General features: G+C 42.4%; 1 protein-coding gene across 1 annotated transcript in view; it reads right to left on the bottom strand.

Moving 5' to 3' along the window:
* Positions 1 to 8,140: 8,140 nt before the first annotated feature.
* Positions 8,141 to 19,942, bottom strand: part of LOC148341736 (uncharacterized) — a 45,524-nt gene continuing 33,722 nt past the window's right edge. Inside the window, exons 4-6 of the mRNA XM_088287936.1 lie at positions 8,486 to 8,528; positions 8,291 to 8,365; positions 8,141 to 8,196 (exon numbers count right to left, since the gene is read on the bottom strand). Of these exons, the coding sequence (XP_088144062.1) occupies positions 8,141 to 8,196; positions 8,291 to 8,365; positions 8,486 to 8,528 (174 nt within the window). The remainder of the gene's footprint in view (positions 8,197 to 8,290; positions 8,366 to 8,485; positions 8,529 to 19,942) is intronic.

Raw genomic sequence — 19,942 nt, 5'->3', positions numbered from 1 at the left:
AAGTTTTTAAAAAGAAAATCAAGTCCGTATTGGTCTTATTTATTTATGAACGTTGTACTGGCTTGGTCGGGCGAGAATCAAAGAACCTCGGGTGGCCCTGCACTGTTTTGTGCACGTGTGCATCGTTTCACCTCATCCATACATTTAATGCATCCATCCAGGGTTGCTTGGATCTCATCATTGAACAAGCACATACTGCAAGGAATGCAATCTTTGGCTTACGCTGAAATTAAAAAGGGAGAACGTCAGACCCCCCTTTTCTACCAACAAGCCCAGGAGCATTTAGTTATATCTCTTAATGCAAAATGAAATACTTGTAAACATATTTTACTTGAAGGATTTCTATTCTATCAGTGACATTATGTCGCGATGGCCCCCAGTGGTCTGCATCAATATGTTAAGGTACCACAACAGGTGTTCCATCAGACACACACAATAGCCTGTGTGTGCTAACTTCAGCTCGCTTCCAGAAACGTCTGTGACTATGTCAGGAATTAAATCGGGCATCAGCCACAACATGCTTCCTTTTTAAATGCTCGTTTATCACAGTTGTGCTGCGATAGGGAGGTTTACATCGTAGGACGTAATTTTGTGAAATGCCCCCATGGTCTGGTCCAAATCGGGGTCGCACACATTGCTCCGTGTGCGGCAGGAACAAGTCAAGGTAGCAAGGTGGAAACATTATAAGACAAAGTCGCCACATGAGCTTTGACTTGACCAAACAAAATGTGGATTTGTCTTTTTGTGTCCTGCAGACGCCAGTGAAAACGATCTCCGTTCTGTGAAAGAGGAGCCAGACTTGACTCACATCAAAAAGGAGGAGATCAACAAGTCACCAGTGAACATTCTCCCTATAAAGACTGAAGATAAAAAAAAGGATGAGAATGAGGACAAAAGAGGGGCGGAGCCTAGAAGCAGCAGCTCAAGTCATCACGTGACGACAGAAGTTGATGAAGACCAATGGGGACCATCACAAGTACATAATGAGGACACATTATCAGACGCTCATGACGATGATGATGATGATGGGCAAGCCAAAGGTGAAAGGGCATGTCACACTGACTCATTATCTTCAAAGTTGTCTTTAAAAGGGCACAGAAAAACACACAGTGGTGAAAAACCTTTTTCTTGCTCAGTTTGTGGGAAATGCTTCTCTCGAAAGTTTGATTTAACAATCCACACAAGAATGCACAGTGGAGAAAAACCTTTTTCTTGCTCAGTTTGTGGCAAAGGCTTCTCTCAAAAGTTTCATTTAACAATCCACACAAGAATGCACAGTGGAGAAAAACCTTTTTCTTGCTCAGTATGTGACAAAAGCTTCTCTCGAAAGTCTTATTTAGTAAGGCACACAAGAACGCACAGTGGAGAAAAACCTTTTTCTTGCTCAGTGTGTGCCAAAAGCTTCTCTCAAAAGTTTCATTTAACAATCCACACAAGAATGCACAGTGGAGAAAAACCTTTTTCTTGCTCAGTTTGTGGCAAGAGTTTCTCTCAAAAGTCGCATTTAACAACCCACACAAGAACACACAGTGGAGAAAAACCCTTTTCCTGCTTAGTTTGTGGAAAATGCTTCTCTCAAAAGGCAAGGTTAATAGCACACACAAGAACACACAGTGGTGAAAAACCCTTTTCCTGCTCAGTTTGTGGTAGACGCTTCTCCGCAAAGTCAAATTTAACTTGTCACACAAAAACACACACTGGAGAAAAACCTTTTTCTTGCTCAGTTTGTGGTAAAAGCTTCTCTCAAAATTCAAGTTTAACATATCACACAAGAACGCACAGTGGAGAAAAACCTTTTTCCTGCTCATTTTGTGCCAGGAGTTTCTCTCTAAAGTCGCATTTACGAAACCACACAAGAACACACAATGGAGAAAAGCCATTTAGTTGCAGCGTTTGCGCAAAAAAATTCTTCACTAAACGTAGCGCTGAGAGACACGATTGTGCTGGTGAAAATTGCAGCGATCCTTGAAGCTTAAAAAAAGACAACAAAAAACTGAAGGAACTGACTCTTTGTGGTAAGATGTAAATGTGATTTTGAATAAAATATGCTTTTTTATTGACATTTAGCCAATGTGATCAGTGTCAGAAGAACCATTGTGTCTGAGTGATGATGATTTTTTTTGTGTGTTTACATCAAACATTTAAATGAAATTAATTGTCTTCGCCTGGAACAACATTTGTTAATATTATACTTTTCAGTTGTCTTTTTAATCGTACTTAATGGAAAAGGTGTGAGAAGAAAAGGTGCTTATGAAATCGGTGCCTTCCACAATCATCAATAAAATCACTTGTTCCACTTGCTCAACTGGCCTTCATTACGTTGTGTGAAAAGGTGAAAAACTGATCTAGAAGTTGAACGATAAAAAGAGCCAGAAGGAGAAACGCGAATAGTCTCAGTTTCTCTCAAAGGTTTTGATTTGTCAGGAGTTGGCAACTTGATGGCGACTGGAGTCAGCGCTGGTTTTCTCGCTGTGTTAGGCTGGCTCGTATATGTATGGTCCATTGAACATAACTCAAACTCTTCAAATATCCCCTCACATTTAATATTATGCTTTCTGAATAAATTTCTGCAAAATACACTTAATGGGTTGAGCTCTATCAAGCGTTTGGGGTTTGTTGCTAAGCAGAATCTCACTTTGGAAAAACTATCATTTTGTCAAATATACCAAATATTTTTTTTCATGCTATATTATATTTTTTATACATTGAATTATTTATATAATGAAATAGGGAAATATTAAAATTGGCACCCACTTACAGACCTAATTTAATTAATAAGAAATATGGAAACATTTTATGAATATTGAACACATTGAGAAGAGTTAATTTTGAAATAAATATTGAAATGTAAAAAATACTTAAGTATTAAATTAATTCAATAACCCGACCCCGGATGAGCGGCCGGAAATGCCTGGAGGGATGGAATAATTTAAATTGCCTACATATTCAAATGAACAAATATGTTAAGAAATAATCAAGAGTGAAATAAAATGGTTTAAATTAATATTGATATAATTTCACATATTAAAATAATTGAATAAATATTGTAGTATTACATCAGCAAGCTTAAATATAAATTGAAATAAATGGAAAAAAAAAGTCGTGTATTTTTAAATGGCCTGATATAGATATGGGAAGTAATTCTCTTTGTGAAACTATGAAGGGACTGGAGCTCACAGAAGTGACCAGTCGTGGTTCTGAAGTTCCGATGTAACCAGATACTGCCCTGAGAGAAAATAGGCCTGAGCATTGTTTATGGTGGTGGCAATTCTCTTGCCAGGTCAGTGACCTTCCAGGGTATGGAAGTAATTTAAGGTGGTCACGAGTAGACTGGTCGTATCAACGGGGAGACACATCTGCTCTCCCTCTGGGGGACTTTTGGAGGGAAATCCCGAAGACTCGCGGGATGGGAATGCATATGCAACAAGGGAAAATTAGATATTCATGTCCTATTTGGGCATTCCCGATAAGAAGGGAATGTCTGAGAGGGGGCTCGCACGTTTTTGGGGAGACTTCTTTTGACATCAGCATGTGACGAGAATAAAATCTTTCTTCTTTCTTTCGTTCTTTTCCATCACCAATCCAGCCTTGCTCGGCTGCCTCTCCGGAAGGCAGCAAGGACCCACACTTCAAAGACAAAATATACAACATATTGAAAGAAAAATAATACTCAAATATTGAAATAAGTATAGAATTGAATGAATAAACAACAAAGAAATAAATACCTCCTGGAAAATATCATTATTTTCAACATTTGTCAAAGCACAAAATTTCGATCAGATTGAGTTCTTTCTTGCACATTCTTAAACAATCGTATTTTTTTTTTACTTTTACTTTTAAAGTTACTTCAGTGCATTTCATACCTGTGCCTTCAGTGAAGTCCTACTTCGTCCAACTTGAATGAATCCCCATCAAAATACCATCATTTATGACACCACGGCTGGACAAATAATATCCAGAAACACACTTACGCAGCACTGAGTGAGTGTTGGACGATATAGCTTCTCTTGAAAGGTCCGACTTGAAAATGTCCTTGCAAGTGTATCTGCAATTAAATTCACATTTTTCCCTCCTTCGGCCATTGTGGTTTCAAAAAAGCAAGAATATATTTCAGACGACTTTTTGGTGTGTTGATTCGGCAGAGCGCTGCCCCCTCACGAGTGAGTATCCAATCACAAAACGCGTTCATCACCCTCAGCATAAGGTCAGCGAGAAGGCTCATTGTAACCAACTCGTGATCTGATTGGCTATCGCAACCGTCTAACAAATATGAAAGCTCATTGACTTCGACAGAAGAGATGCTCGCACAATTGCATCTTAAGGCCTCGGAACGCATAATGCGCGCTCCCCGTATTGTGAAACCTGCCCGGCAACACGAGCTAGCGGAATTCCGATTGGATTCAAAACTCTCACCTAAAAATAAAATGCTCAGCTATAATATGACACCAATGCGATGATTATGATAATTTTTTTATTATTGATTGTTTGGCCAACAGAGAAGGCCTTGAAGGCCCACCACTGAGTTACTTAATAGCCTAAATTAAACTTTACTTCCATGAATAGAGTTAAAGTTCTGCTTTATTGTAGGATTTATGTAATTAATAGCCTTTGATGGACTTTAGTGTACTTAATGTAAACTGGTCACGCTGAAAAAACAAAACAGACAGCAATTCAAGTTTAAACCCACATACGTGAAATGCGCTTTAGAAATAAAGTATATTTTTGCACACATTACGAGTTCCTCCAGATAAAGTATATTTTTGCACACATTACACCGACATTGAGTGACTACAGATCGACGCTGACCTCAGTGATGAAGAGAGCCAATCAAAAATTGCAACCCAAAACACAAGCAAACAGGAAAAAGTGACAAACAAGAAAGCTGGGAAAGTGAAGAGTGGGAAACAGGTGAGAAACCCAACAACATTTTATATTTGTATTTCCATACGTTGTAATTTATGGATGGTAATAATTCTTCATTTCTACTTCTAACATAGCGCAACTGTTGGTCTGGTGAATGTATAATCTTGCGTTGAGCCGCCACTACAATGAGTTTTGATTCTGAACTGCAGTGGGCCTCAACATAGTTTATGTCAGGTCAGGGATTTCGACAGGGGTCCCCGACTTATCAAGGGATGGATATACAGGAATGGGTCCCGGTTTAGACGAGATGGCGCCGAGGAGCAACATAAGGGGAGTCCTCATCTGTTCTCGTCGCTGAGGGGTTTGGATGGCCATGTAAGGGCAAGTAGGATGAGAATGAATATGTAACAGGGGAGAACTGCATATTTATATCTTTTGTTAGCTTTCTTTATAAGAAGGGAAGGCTCGAGAGCGGGGGCGGGGACACACCCTTTTTTGGGGGAACTTCTGGCATCAGCCAAATTGACACCAATACAATCTTTTTCCAACCACCAGAGTGTCTCAGAAGTTTTTTTATATCACCACTCCAGCCTTGCTTGTCGACCTGTCCGGAGGGAAGCGGGGCCAGACCCGCACATCAACAACAATAATATACCACAAAGGTTAAAAGTCGTTGTCTATTAAACAGTGGATGGGGAGAAAACCAGTCTTCACCCATTCAAAACTGTGGAAAACATTGTCACCTATAGGCTAGAAAACGCAATTGCAGTCTTTCAATTTGTCCCTCTCCGACCACTTCCGGGAATCTCAAATAAATAGAAAAGCCGTTTTTCCATTTTTGCTCGTGTTATATTCTATTTTCGTCGTCGAAACAAAATTTTAAATTCAAGCTGTTTTGAGACGTTTCCTTCCTTGTTGCAGAAAACAAACAAGCTGTATTTCAATTTGGGAATTTATTTTTTAAAATGAAACTCAAATAACCAGTCGTTTTTCCTTTGTTAATATCTGCTTCCAAATGTAATATAACTACTTTTCAACAAACACGTCCTTCACTAACTCATACATCATTTTTATGCCATTATGGGCGTGGTCTGGAATAGTTACTTCAACAGGCACTCGGTGTTACTCCTTTCGAGTTCAATCAAGGCTCAACTTTGTTCTTCGGTTTTAACAGATGTGATGTGTTGATTGTAGTCGTTTCTCATTGAGAATGCAGTGGTGCCCCCTGGGTAACTTGTTGATGACGGAAGTTGTTGTTGAGCGCTGAACGAAAAATACTGTAACGTTGTATAATAAGTCAGGCCAATTTGTCCATCCATCCATTATTAAGCCAAAAACGGCTGCTGTTGGCCGCAACCACGCCGATCAGACCACAACCAAACACAACGACAACAACAGCGGGACAAAGACTAGGAACCTTCTCGAGGTGTCCCGCGAAGGGCTTCTTCATGGAGGAGCCCTGCGAATCCTGGCTACTACACTCAGACTCGCGTCGTGGGAGGCGCCCTTTCCCCTTATCGGAGCTGCATTGCCCGTCCTGCATCTCCGATCTCTTCTTCTTATGGCGGGCGACATCGACTGTGCCGCCTGTCGACGGGGGTTCCACAGGAGCTGCTCCGGCCTGTCCCGATATTCAATGGACATACAAGGCTTCGTCTGCAGAATCTGTTTGGGCTCTCTCCGCCTGCACGGGTGGCACGGGCCAGTCGTAGCGTCCCCACTTCATCTATAACTATCACCCCGTCATCTCTTGCCCCCAACTCTACGTCACCCATTCCCCCCCGCTACTCCCACACGCAAGTCTAGCGCTTCTGAGGATTATCCTCAGGCGCCTCGAGTGATTTAACAACAACAACAACGGCAACAACATAACGTTCACACCCCTGCTGCCTTCACAGCCTCCACAGAAAAGAGGAAAACACAGAACCCTTGAACTATTTATAAAGTCGTTACACTGCCCTCCCCTTTATCAAGAACCTCGTCCCGAGGGCGTCATTCAACAAAGTCACTGAGGTGACCCGGTGGTCTCCTCTGTCGCTGAGGCCGCCCCGAGGCATGTCCGCTCGGAACAGTCAGTGTAGCATCAGGCGATGAGTCCTCAACTGTAGCCGCCTATGGGGGTGAGAGTGGAGGTACAATCCGCCGTCTTGGAGGGTTGGGATTCGAAACCCACTGTGAGTGTGTCCGCGACCCAGACTGCTGCTGTGGAACGGCACCACCTCTATATAGGGCCAGTCTGTCTCTGTGGAGGGCTACCCGTCTGCCACCAGGTGGCAGCTGAACCCTATACACCGCCTCTCCTATCCTCTCCAGCATGCCACACGGCCCCGCCCAGTGCCTGTCCAATTTAGGACACCTGCCCTTTTTCCTTTTTGGGCTGGACACCCAAACCAGGTCTCCAGCCTTAAAGTCCGTCCCTCTGGCCTTCATGTCATAATTCCTTTTCTGCCTTACACCTGCCTTCTGTAAATGGTCGCGAGCAAAGACACGTGCTGACTCCAACCTTTCTTGAAGTCTCCTGGCATACTCTGATCCTGGTGGCTCGGCTGTTGTATCAGGGGTCTGCCAAAAGCCATTTCCACCGGTGTCCGTAGCTCACGCCCCAGCATGAGCAGGGCAGGTGTACATGAAGTGGAATCCTGTACAGGGAGGGAGATGCCTGTCCCAATCTCGTTGGTGCTCCGCTATGAGAATTGAGAGTTCTTTTGCCAAGGTCCTGTTAAAGCGCTCAATGAGCCCATCACTTTGAGGATGCAGAGGTGTTGTGCGCGTTTTCCTCGTGCCCAGTCGCTTACACATTGCAGTGAACACAGCCGACTCAAAGTTTCTCCCTTGGTCGCTGTGAATGACCTCAGCTGCCCCAAACCTTGTAAACATGCCTTCAACCAGCGCGTCTGCAACAGTCTCTGCTTCTTGGTCGGGGATGGCATATGGTTCTGGCCATTTCGTAAAATAGTCCAGACCAGCTAAGACATAACGGTTGCCTTTGTCAGTGTGTGGAAATGGGCCCATTGTGTCCACCGCAATCCTCTCCATAGGAGCGCCCACTGCTAGCTGTTGGAGGTGGGCACGAGACCGGCCTGGTGGACCCTTGTGCGCGGTGCAGAGGTCACACCCGCGACAAAAGTCCTCAACATCTCGCCTTAGTTGGCTACAATAGAAACTTTGCCGGAGTCTGCGAAGTGTTTTCGACACACCAAAGTGTCCTGCCCCTGCAGGCCCATGAGAAGCTTTCAACACAGCCTCTCTCAGAGCCCTGGGGACGACCACCTGCCATCTATCCTCCCGAGTAACAGGCTCCTTTCAAGCTCTCTGGAGCAACCCATCCTTGACCTAAAGAGTCCCAATCTTTGAACACAGTCCTTTAGTGGCAGGCGAGTGTCCAGCGACCTCCTCCCACTTAGGGTTTCGACCTGACTCAACTCACTGCAATACAGGTCGGAGGTCAACATCCTGTTGCTGCTGCTTCCTCTATTCAGGTGCCTCCACAACCTGCACCTCCCTACATACGGGGTCGACATGATCATGCGCGGGACTTTGCTCATCACCACAAAGTTCCTTCTCTCGGGTTTCTCTGTTCTCGCAGAAGCGGCAGCCAGCAAGAGCACAAGGGCGTCGAGACATAGCGTCAGCGTTGGCATGGCGATTTCCAGCCCTGTGCCCCACTTGGAAGACATATGGCGCCAGTTCTTCAAGCCGGCGTGCAATCTGTCCTTCAGGCTCCTTAAAAGACAATAGCCACTGAAGTGCCGCATGGTCAGTGCGTACAGTGAAGGGTCAACAGGACAGATAATATGGAAAATGGCTAATGGCTCTCACAATTGCCAGCAGTTCCCTTCATGTGACACAATAACGCCGTTCAGCCTTATTCAAGGTTTTGCTGAAGTATGCCACTACTCTCTCCCCGTCTGCCCCCACTTGACTCAAAACCGTCCCTATTCCGACATTGCTGGCATCAGTGTCCAGGACAAACGGCATGTTGGCATCTGGGGGAACGAGAATGGGTGCCTCCGTCAGCACCTTCTTTAGAGAGCTGAAGGCCCGTCTGCACTCGGGAGTCCAGTCAAAATTAGTGTCCTTCCGCTGCAGGTGGAAAAGCGGTGCAGCTAGACATGAGAAACCCTGCACGAATCGCCTGTAATAGGATGGCAGCCCAAGGAAGCTCTTCAGTTCACGCGGTTTGCTGGGAGTAGGCCAGTCCCTCACGGCTCACACTTTCTCCTCCAAAGTGCTAATGCCTTCCCCTCCAACTTTGTGTCCCAGGAACTCAAGCTCTCTTCTCATGAAGCAGCACTTGTTAGGGTGAAGCTTCAGACCCCCAGTGGAAATTCTTTGAAAGACCTGGCGCAAGGCCTCCAAGGCTGCATGGAAAGAGTTCCCATGGACCAGGATGTCATCCAAATAGACCAGACATTCCTGTCGGGGGATGCCAGCCAGCACCTTGTCCATAAGCCGCTCGAAGGTAGCTGGAGCATTACACAGGCCGAAACAGAGAACTCGAAACTGCCACAACCACCTGTCAGTACAGAAAGCAGTCTTTGGCCTGGCTTCAGGGCTGAGGGGCACCTGCCAATATCCACTGCGCAGGTCTAATGAGGAGAACCAGGACGACCCAGACACCAGATCCAGAGTCTCATCAATGCAGGACAGTGGATAGGAGTCTTTCTTGGTCACGCTGTTTAAGGGTCTATAGTCCACACAGAACCTTTTCTTCACTTTTTACCATGACAACCCCTGAGGCCCAAGGGTTGTCAGATGGCTCAATGATACCAGCTTTCAGCATCTCGTCAATTGCGCTGTCCGCATCTGCCTGATGTGCAAGGGGAAGGCGGCGGGGGCGTGCTTTGATAGGTCGTGCATCCCCCGTGTCAATTTCGTGCTGTACCAAGTCGGTTCGGCCCACCTCCTCTTCTGTCAGTGCAAAAATGTCCTTAAAGTCCCACAACAGTTGCCACAGCTCCTCCTGTTGCTTGGGTTCTAAACCATCACCGTTGCGCTTCCACACTTCACGCACTGCCGTCAATCTGTCCACTCCACCTGTCATGGACCACGGGGCCGGGGAAGAGGAATGCTCATCAATGTGGGCATCTGATGTGGGTGGAGAAGTCATAGGAGCCAGCGGTTCATGGGTGGGATCAGACTCCTGCTGTGCAATGGCTGCGCTCGACGTCGGAAGGAATGACTTTTCAGGCTGTGTAGGGCGCACCATTTCAACTGTGGGGCCTCCTGGAAAAGCCAACGTGTTCCTCCCCAGGTCAAGGACGCACTGGGCTGTTCGTAGAAAGTCCAGTCCTATGACGCAGGGGTCGCGTACCGCGGCAACCCACACCCGAAAGTTCATGCATAGTCCCCCCACTTGGATAGTCACCACCCCCCTTCCAAGCATAGGGGTGAGCTTTGTTCTTTTTCGAGTTCAACTTCTAGTTCAGTTTTTCACCTTTTCACACAGCGAAATGAAGGCCAGTTGAGCAAGTGGAACAAGTGATTTTATTGATGATTGTGGAAGGAACCGATTTCATAAGCACCGTTTCTTCTCACACCTTTTCCATTAAATACGATTAAAAAGACAACTGAAAAGCAGAACATTAACAAATGTTATTCCAGGCAAAGGCAATTAATTTATTTTACATGTTTGATGTTAACACACAAAAAAACTCATCATCACTCAGACACAATGGTTCTTCTGGCACTGATCACATTGTCTTAATGTCAATAAAAAAGCTTTGCAAAATTCAATACATCATATTTTATTCAAAATCACATTTACATCTTACCACAAAGAGTCAGTTCCTTCAGTTTTTTTTGTCTTTTTTTTAAGCTTGAACGATCGCTGCAATTCTCATCAGCACAATTGTGTCTCTCAGCACTATGTTTAGTGGAGAATGTTTTAGCACAAACGCTGCAACTGAATGGCTTGTCTCCACTGTGCGTTCTTGTGTGGCTTTTTAAATTTCCCTTTTGAGAGAAGCATTTTCCACAAGCAGAGCAGGAAAAGGGTTTTTCTCCATTGTGCTTTCTTGTGTGGTTTGTTAAATGCGGCTTTTGAGAGAAACTCTTGCCACAAACTAAGCAGGAAAAACGTTTTTCACCACTGTGTGTTTTTCTATGTTTTGTTAAAGCAGAGTTGTCAGAGAAGCATTTTCCACAAACGGAGCATGAAAAAGGTTTTTCTCCACTGTGCGTTCTTGTGTGGCTTCGTAAATGCGACTTTCGAAAGAACCTCTTGGCACAAACTGAGCAGGAAAAAGGTTTTTCTCCACTGTGTGTTCTTGTGTGCCTTTTTGAATTTGACTTTTCAACGAAACTCATGCCACAAACTGAGCAGGAAAAAGGTTTTTCTCCAGTGTGTGTTCTTGTGTGGATTCCTAAATATGACTTTTCAGAGAAGCTTTTACCGCAAACCGAGCAGGAAAAAGGTTTTTCTCCACCGTGTGTACTTTTGTGCCTTTTTAAATTTGACTTTTCAACGAAACTCATGCCACAAACTGAGCAGGAAAAAGGTTTTTCTCCACCGTGTGTACTTGTGTGGATTCGTAAATGCGACTTTTGAGAGAAACTCTTGCCACAAACTAAGCAGGAAAAACATTTTTCACCACTGTGTGTTTTTCTATGTTTTGTTAAAGCCGAGTTGTCAGAGAAGCATTTTCCACAAACGGAGCATGAAAAAGGTTTTTCTCCACTGTGCGTTCTTGTGTGGCTTCGTAAATGCGACTTTCGAAAGAACCTCTTGGCACAAACTGAGCAGGAAAAAGGTTTTTCTCCACTGTGTGTTCTTGTGTGCCTTTTTGAATTTGACTTTTCAACGAAACTCATGCCACAAACTGAGCAGGAAAAAGGTTTTTCTCCAGTGTGTGTTCTTGTGTGGATTCGTAAATATGACTTTTCAGAGAAGCTTTTACCGCAAACCGAGCAGGAAAAAGGTTTTTCTCCACCGTGTGTACTTGTGTGGATTCGTAAATGCGACTTTTGAGAGAAACTCTTGCCACAAACTAAGCAGGAAAAACGTTTTTCACCACTGTGTGTTTTTCTATGTTTTGTTAAAGCCGAGTTGTCAGAGAAGCATTTTCCACAAACGGAGCATGAAAAAGGTTTTTCTCCAGTGTGCGTTCTTGTGTGATTTATTAAATCAGACTTTCGAGAGAAACATTTACCGCAAACCAAGCAGGAAAAAGGTTTTTCTCCACTGTGTGTCCTTGTGTGCCTTGTTAATCGTGACTTTAGAGAAAAGCTTTTACTGCAAACTGAGCAAGAAAAAGGTTTTTCACCACTGTGTGTTCTTGTGTGACTTGTTAAATGCGACTTTTGGGAGAAGCTTTTACCACAAACTGAGCAAGAAAAGGGGGTTTCTCCACTATGTGTTCTTGTGTGCGGTTTTAAAGACAGCTTTGAAGTTAATGAGTCAGTGTGACATGCCCTTTCACCTTTGGCTTGCCCATCATCATCATCATCATCAGGAGAGCGTGATAATGTGTCCTCATTATGTGCTTGTGATGGCGCCCAGTGGTCTTCGTCACCTTCTGTTGTCACGTGATAACTTGAACTGCTGCTTGGAGGCTCCGCCCCTCTGTTGTCCTCACTCTCATCCTTGTTTGCATCTTCACTCTTTATAGGGACAACGTTCAGTGGTGACTTGTTGACCTCCTCCTCCTCCTCCTTTTTGATGTGAGTCAAGTCTGGCTCCTCTTTTACAGAACGGAGATCGTTTTCACTGACGTCTGCAGGACACAAAAAGACAAATTTGGTTTGGTCAAGTCAAAGCTCATGTGGCGACTTTGTCTTATATTGTTTCTACATGACTTGTGCCTGCCGCACACGGAGCAATGCGTGCGACCCGGTGTTAAAGAAATTAAATTTGTCATGTCATCATGTTTCAAAACTATGCTTACAGGTTAATAGAAGGTCACAAAAACATGGACCTCTTAATCCGGAAATACGTTAGTTCAGTCGGAACAGAAGTGTCGATGCTGGCAGTTTAGCAGGAAGCCACAAAATCAAATCCACGTCTTGAACCGTGTTCGACGGGAAACCGTTTAGCAGAAGTGTGACCCAAAGATGTTTTGGAAGCTGAAACCGTTAGAACAAAAGGAAGCGTGTGGACGGGTGTGATAAAGTCAAAATGTGTCCATTCTGTTTGAGTTTGCATATTCAAATCTGCTTCAATAAAAAGCCACATGAGAGAAGAAATCTTTGGCTTTCACTCTGGGAACTAAATGTTCCTGGGCTTGTTGGTAGAAAAGGGGTTTGTGATGTTCTCCATTTTTAAGCGCATAGTAAGCCAAAGATGCAGATGCATTCCTTGCAGCATGCGCTTGTTCACTGATGAGATCCGAGCAACCCTGGATGGATGCATTTAATGCATTTTAAATGTTTGGATGAGGTGAAACTATGCACACGTGCACAAAACAGTGCAGGGCCACCCGAGGTTCATTGACTCTCACCCGACCAAGCCAGTACAAAGTTCATAAATAAGACCAATACGTACTTGATTTTCTTTTTAAAAACTTAATATTTTGTGTTTTATCCACTAAAATTGATCAACCGCCATTGATGTTTTCGCCGCAGTGTGCACATTTTTTAGAGTCAGGCAGAATTCTTTCCGGAAGGAATTGCTTCAACAAGATATAAAAACCAGAAAATGTAAAATGTTAAATAATCAGTTCAAATTTTATACTGAGAAAAACATGGAGTTTACCCCCCACTATTGGTTATTCTTTGGCATATATTTTCTGAACTGATTTCATTTGGCAAAAACAAATGTTCAGCAGACCTGCAAGTAAAAGGCAATATTTAAAAATAAAGCGGCAATAACCTTGGACGCATTTCCCCAAACAACTTAATGTTGTGATGCATATGTTTAACGACAGAAAGTCGTTCTTTAGAAAGCAAATGAGAGTAAGACGGGTACAAACCTGCTTTGATTGGCACAACACGAGGCTGGTTGCAACCTTCGCCCAGCAGTGGAAGATGTTGCTCGGACTCTTCTTTTATTCCACAAAGTTCCTCTTTGTACTTGGGTGTCGTTCTTGCACACATTTTTCAAACGCCAATCTCAACAAATCCGCACTCGATCTCTGCTTGGCGATGAGTCATGTGCCTCTTTTCGTTAGCGGCTAGCTAGCTAACAAGCTAAGCTAACTACGCCGAAAAGCATCAACGCGCGAAGATGAGGTTATCGGGACACAAAGACTTAATGAATTATGTCGTAGTCCTTTAGAGTAGCACTGGACATTCTGTCAGAAAATTACAGTCAGTTCCACACTAAATCAGAAGAATTTAGCGGTGTGATTTTTTGTTCCGGTGTGGACGGGTCGGTGGATGTGGTCGAGGTCCTTCGGAAGCTGCGCGCTTGCTAATGACGTCATGCTTTAAGCACGTATTTTTCAAATATCTTTCTTTGCCTCTGTGTTTGTTTTTACCCCTGTTCTATTTTAATATATATTTTATATAATATTTGAAATCGGTTGATAAAAAGAATTAACAAAATAACTAAATTAACGCCACATTGGCGAGTCAGCTTCTACGTCACTTCCGCCGATGCCTCGAGAAGCCGCTGCTGCAACAGCACTGGGACGTTTAATTTTTTTCTGTCTTTGTATATTGAGATTAGATTGTCAATAAAATATCCCTTAACTAACCTACATTGATAAGAAATATAATTTCGAGAACTATTATCGTGAGGATCTCGAAGCTCAGTACTCTGTTGTGCAAATATTGATGAGATGACAAATATTTGTCACGTCATGTCATTATCCTCACCGCTTATTCTGAACAGGGTCGCGGGAGGATGCTGGAGCCAATTCCAGCTGACTTCGGGCGAAAGGCGCACTACACCCTGAACTGGTCGCCAGCCAGTCACAGGGCAGACATAGACACCGTCACTGAGTGGGAACTGAACCCACGCTGCCTGCACACAACTCAGGCGAGTGTACAGCTCCACCATCAGTGGTGATATTAGGGCTGGGCGATATGACCTAAAATCAATATCGCGATAAATTGGGCAATTTGACCTCAATAACGATAAATGTGCGATAAATTCCCCCTGAGGACCAAAATCAAAATAAATGCAGGAAATGCATATTAACTGCTTTTTTATTGACCAACTGGTACACATTAGTTTCAATGAAAAATAAAAGTACAAAAATCCTTTGAATAAACATTCAAAATAGCTTGCTTTGCATGACTTGAACAATGTCACAAAGAACAGGAGAAAAAGGGTACCTCTCACAAAATCTTTTTCTGCAAATATATTGTGCTGAGATGCTGTAATGCCATTTGCATAGGCCTAAATTTGTGTAAAGGTATCTTGTAAACAATATAAATAATGCCATGTGCAAAGGAGCTAGTCGCCTGTAAACAAAATGCGAACTAAAATGAAAAAAATGTCAATGGAATGCCAATGCCAAATAAACAAGTGTGCTTCATCAGGAAAATGTGCCGTCTCGAGTGGTGCGCGGTCGCTACTTGTCGTCTACGTCATGCACAGTCAGGCTCAAACAGGGATCCATGTTGCGACTCGACCACAAGTCGGATGTGGATGCAAAATGCTCGACATGTCTACGCTCCCGTCCCGATGTTGTCCATATAAGGAAGTGCTGTTTGCGACAAATATTTCCGTGCCTCTTGTTGGCTACGTTCATGAGGCGTTTAAATCCTGTGCGCTCCACTGTAGCTCGAGGAGCTCTATCTTAAGCTATATGCTAGGCTATCGCGTCCACCTCTGAGACATTCTCTCGTATGGTGTCGCCTCCGTTCTGGGCTGTTGTCACTTGTCGAACCTTGCTTCTCACTTTGAACTTTTAGCACAAGCTCCAAGTCAACAGCATGGTTGTGTTGTGGGTGGTGAAAAAGAAAAGGTTGGATGCGCTGTTTTGGGTGCTTCTGACGCACTTTGTTGTTCATGTTCTTTTGCTCAAACATCGTCTATATGGAACCCAAAACATTTCCAAACGACAGATGTCGAATTTCTTTTCGGGACAAGCACAACTGGAACAACTTCAACTAACGTTACTTCGTCTTCAGCCGTGTCAGCTGCTTCTGGATTTGAATCGCCAGCTACGACCGCGTCGTCAGTTTTCTTTCTTGTTCAGCTGGGTGGAGTCACATGACTACAGCCGCTCAAGCCGTCTTTCAGGGGCATGAACATAGCTGCAGACTAAAAGGACTTCTTTTTTTTTTTTAAACACCGAATTAATCGACATGGGCAAAATGATTTTATTCAATTTCGATCACGGTAAATTTTCGGTTTATTGCCCAGCCCTACGAGAATAGCAGCGATCCTTGAAGCTTAAAAAGACACCAAAAAAAAACCTGAAGGAACTGACTCTTTGTGGTAAGATGTAAATGTGATTTAGAAAATATGATATATTGAATTTTCAAAGCTCTTTTATTGACACAAGGCCAATGTGATCAGTGCATTGTGTCTGAGTGATGATGATTTTTTTGTGTTTACATCAAACATTGAAATGAAATTAATTGCCTTTGCCTGGAACAACATTTTTTAACGTTATGCTTTTCAGTTGTCTTTTAAATCGTACCTAATGGAAAAGGTGTGAGAAGAAACGGTGCTGATGATATCGGTTCCTTCCACAATCATCAATAAAATCACTTGTTCCACTTGCTCAACTGGCCTTCATTACGCCGTGTGAAAAGGTGAAAAACTGAACTAGAAGTTGAACTATAAAAAGAACCAGAAAGAGAAACGCAAATAGTCTCAGTTTCTCTCAATGGCTTTAGTATGTCAGGAGTTGGCAACTTGATGGCGACTGGAGTCAACGCTGGTTGTCACCACGGACGAGATGATTCGCATCACGCTGTTCGTTGCTGCTGCTGTCTTAATTGAACCCCGGAGGTTACCTGCCAGCATCCCTGAATTTCACCGGCGGATATTCAGCTATCCCACGTCTGACCCCAGATTGTTGTGGAATTTTCATCAGTAAGGGAAGATCAATGAGATAGTCTGGAAAATAAATTGTCTTTTGGGTCAGTCTGCAGAGTAATCTCAGTGGGAGAAGTGCGTGGGAAGATACTGATGCACACAGGAAGATGAAGATTTATTTGACAGGAACTGTGTAATCTTAAAACAAAAAGATACTTTTTCTGCGTTGAGCCTACTTATCAGTCAAGGTCGTGTTGTTTTGGCTTCACAAAGAATCCTCGAGTACAAGAAGCGAAAGGCACTTCCTTCAAAAGCAGGTGGCCACAATAAATAACAAAAACCTTACTTGCAAAATAATTGTCCATAATATTAAGATTGAACAAAATAGTGACACAAATATTGAAAAAGTAAATACAGTCACGATTAAACATTGAATACTAAATTATTACTAAAACAGTTCAATGAATCTTGAAATAAATAATGAATCACTGTAGTTTAATGAATACTGAAACGAATAATGGAATATTTAAGTTAGTTAAGTTATAAACACTGAAATCATTTTTTAAGACTCTAACATTTAGAGAATAAAACAGTGATGTATTTTAATTTAAAATTCGCAACCACGTCGCTGGCGAAAAACCCTGTAAAAAGGTCAATATGTTGACATAAAGTTTCACTTTATCATGTCAACTGTTAATAATAGAGAAATACATTTGGAATACTGTCCAACCAACAACATGGTGTCAGATGTGAAAACAAAACCAGCAACAAAAGTAAAATTCAATACATCTCTCAAGTTCATATTTGGGAACTAAAATGTTTGGTCATTTCCATCCGGTTCAAATCGTACGCTTTCCTATGTTTAGAAGAAGATAACGATGATTTGCATCGCAAATGGTGACATCTGTCGGTGAGTTGGTGACAGTGCTCCACACAGCCAGCAGCCAATCATATCACAGCGGGGTGTGGCCTGTTCTTCCGCTTTCGTGCCGAACAGACTGCCATTTTCTCGAAGGAAAAAAACGACGCCATCTTTCATTCGTCTCGTCGAACAAAGAGAAGCACACGAGTTATCGCCAAGCAGAGATCAAGTGCGGATTTGTTGAGATTGGCGTTTGAAAATGTGTGCAAGAACGATACCCAAGTACAAAGAGGAACTTTGTGGAATAAAAGAAGAGAACGAGCAACATCTTCAACTGCTGGGCGAAGGTTGGAAGCAGCCTCGTGTTGTGCTACACAAAGCAGGTTTGTACCCGTCTTACTCTCATTTGCTTTGTGAAGAACGACTTTCTATCGTTAAAAATATGCATCACAACATTAAGTTGTTTGGGGAAATGAGTTCAAGGTTATTGTCGTTTTATTTTTAAATATTGCCTTTTACTTGCCGGTTTGCTGAACATTTGTTTTTGCTAAATTAAATTAGTGCAGAAAATGGATGCCAAAGAATAACCATAAACTCCGTGTTTTTTTTCCCAGTTTAAAATTTGAACTGATTATTTAACATTTTACATATTCCAGTTTTTATATGTTGTTAAAGAAATTAAGTTTGTCATGTCATCATGTTTCAAAACTACACTGATCACTCAAAATATGTTTCCAAGGGCAAGGGTCAACATGACTATGAATGAATTCCAACAACTGATTAATCAAATAATTGGTAACAATTCAATTCTAAACTATTTTTGTAAAGGACAAACAGGCAATCATTAGTTGCGGCCCCAACACTATACATATGAACAACATGTGTCAAACCATGCATGTATAATTATGTGACTTAATTCAAAACAAAACTTGGAATTTCTTGAGTTTATATAAGCATATTTATTTGACAAGAAAATATTTTTTGTTATGAACAGTGAGGGTGAAGGTAAGACGTGGCAAAGTTAAATACATTGAAAGGACATGTTCATTCATAATCGATGTTTGTCTAAAAAATTAACTCACCTAATATCCGTTCATCTAACACCAACCAAACATCCATCCTATGCTTGTGGATGTTTTTATTAAATTCTGTTTAAAATAATTATAATTTTGTCACCATTTAAATAGAGAAATCTAAGATCATAAAAGAATGAATGCATGTTCTGTGGAATGGGATTTGTCAACACGGAAACGCCCTGAGTGATAAAAACGTTAACGTACGGTGAAGGAACAGGTCTCTTTGACGGCAAAAGTCTGACTATGGTAAACAATTGATAATTAGACCTCAATGAAGTGATTGTGCAGTTGAAAAAGTTCATATATTGACTGTGCAAAGCTAAAGTGAGAAACTAGGATTAACTATTTGGCAAACACGAGAACGTATTCAGTCTCGAGGAAGACTGAATGCAGAAAAATTGCAATAAGAAGAACAATAAACCAGCCCAGAGTGTTACAATGTCCTGGAAACAAAAGTTTGGGATTGCCCCTGAGCGTGAAATTCCTCTCTGAACTCCTCCTTTTTGCCCCCGGCAGCAACTCATGAAACAGGGAAACTGATAAGAGATACAATTTTGTTGAAACAGAACATGCAAGGTTAAAGGTCATGCAAAACGAAAAAAAAAAAAACATCTAATGTTCCATACTTCAATTTGGGGACGGATGGACTACGGTAATTCAAATTAATGGAACAACATTTTGAGATGGAAATGACAGGAATATGATGAATTATCATGTTATGAGGGGACTTTTGATATACAGTGAACCCTCGGTTATCGCGGTTAATGGGGACCGAGACCACCCGCGAAAACTGAAAATCCGCGAAGTAGCGGCGCACTTTCAAAAATGCTTAAAAAAAAGTGCGAAGTAGCGGCGCACCTTCAAAAATGCTTAAAAAAAAAAAAATATATATATATATATATATATATATATATATATATATATATATATATATATATATATACGGGTAGAGAGAGAGAGTGAAATTCATGTTATAACAAAAAAACAAAACAAATTATTATTAAAACTTATTTTATATTCCTCAGCCATTATTTTTGTATTTATTTAATTACTTCGACTTTTACCTGCTGATACGCCGTCCGGTGTGCCCTGTGAAATGAAAGGTGGCATTCTTCATTTATTTATTTATTCATTTATTCATTCATAACTGACAGCCTCGCGCTCCGCTCATGCCCGGGCGGAAGTTGTTCCTCTTCGGCTTAACTGCCACGCACGCCAGCCGGTCTCCTCCGGAGCTCTCGCACGGTCCCGAGCGAAGCGAAATGT

Source organism: Idiotropiscis lumnitzeri, chromosome 2, assembly GCF_059441095.1.
Source record: "Idiotropiscis lumnitzeri isolate Australia: NSW breed Sydney's pygmy pipehorse chromosome 2, RoL_Ilum_1.0, whole genome shotgun sequence".
Lineage (NCBI taxonomy): Eukaryota > Metazoa > Chordata > Actinopteri > Syngnathiformes > Syngnathidae > Idiotropiscis > Idiotropiscis lumnitzeri.
Note: the sequence above shows the minus strand (reverse complement) of the source record. Positions and strands in the feature narration are given on the sequence as shown.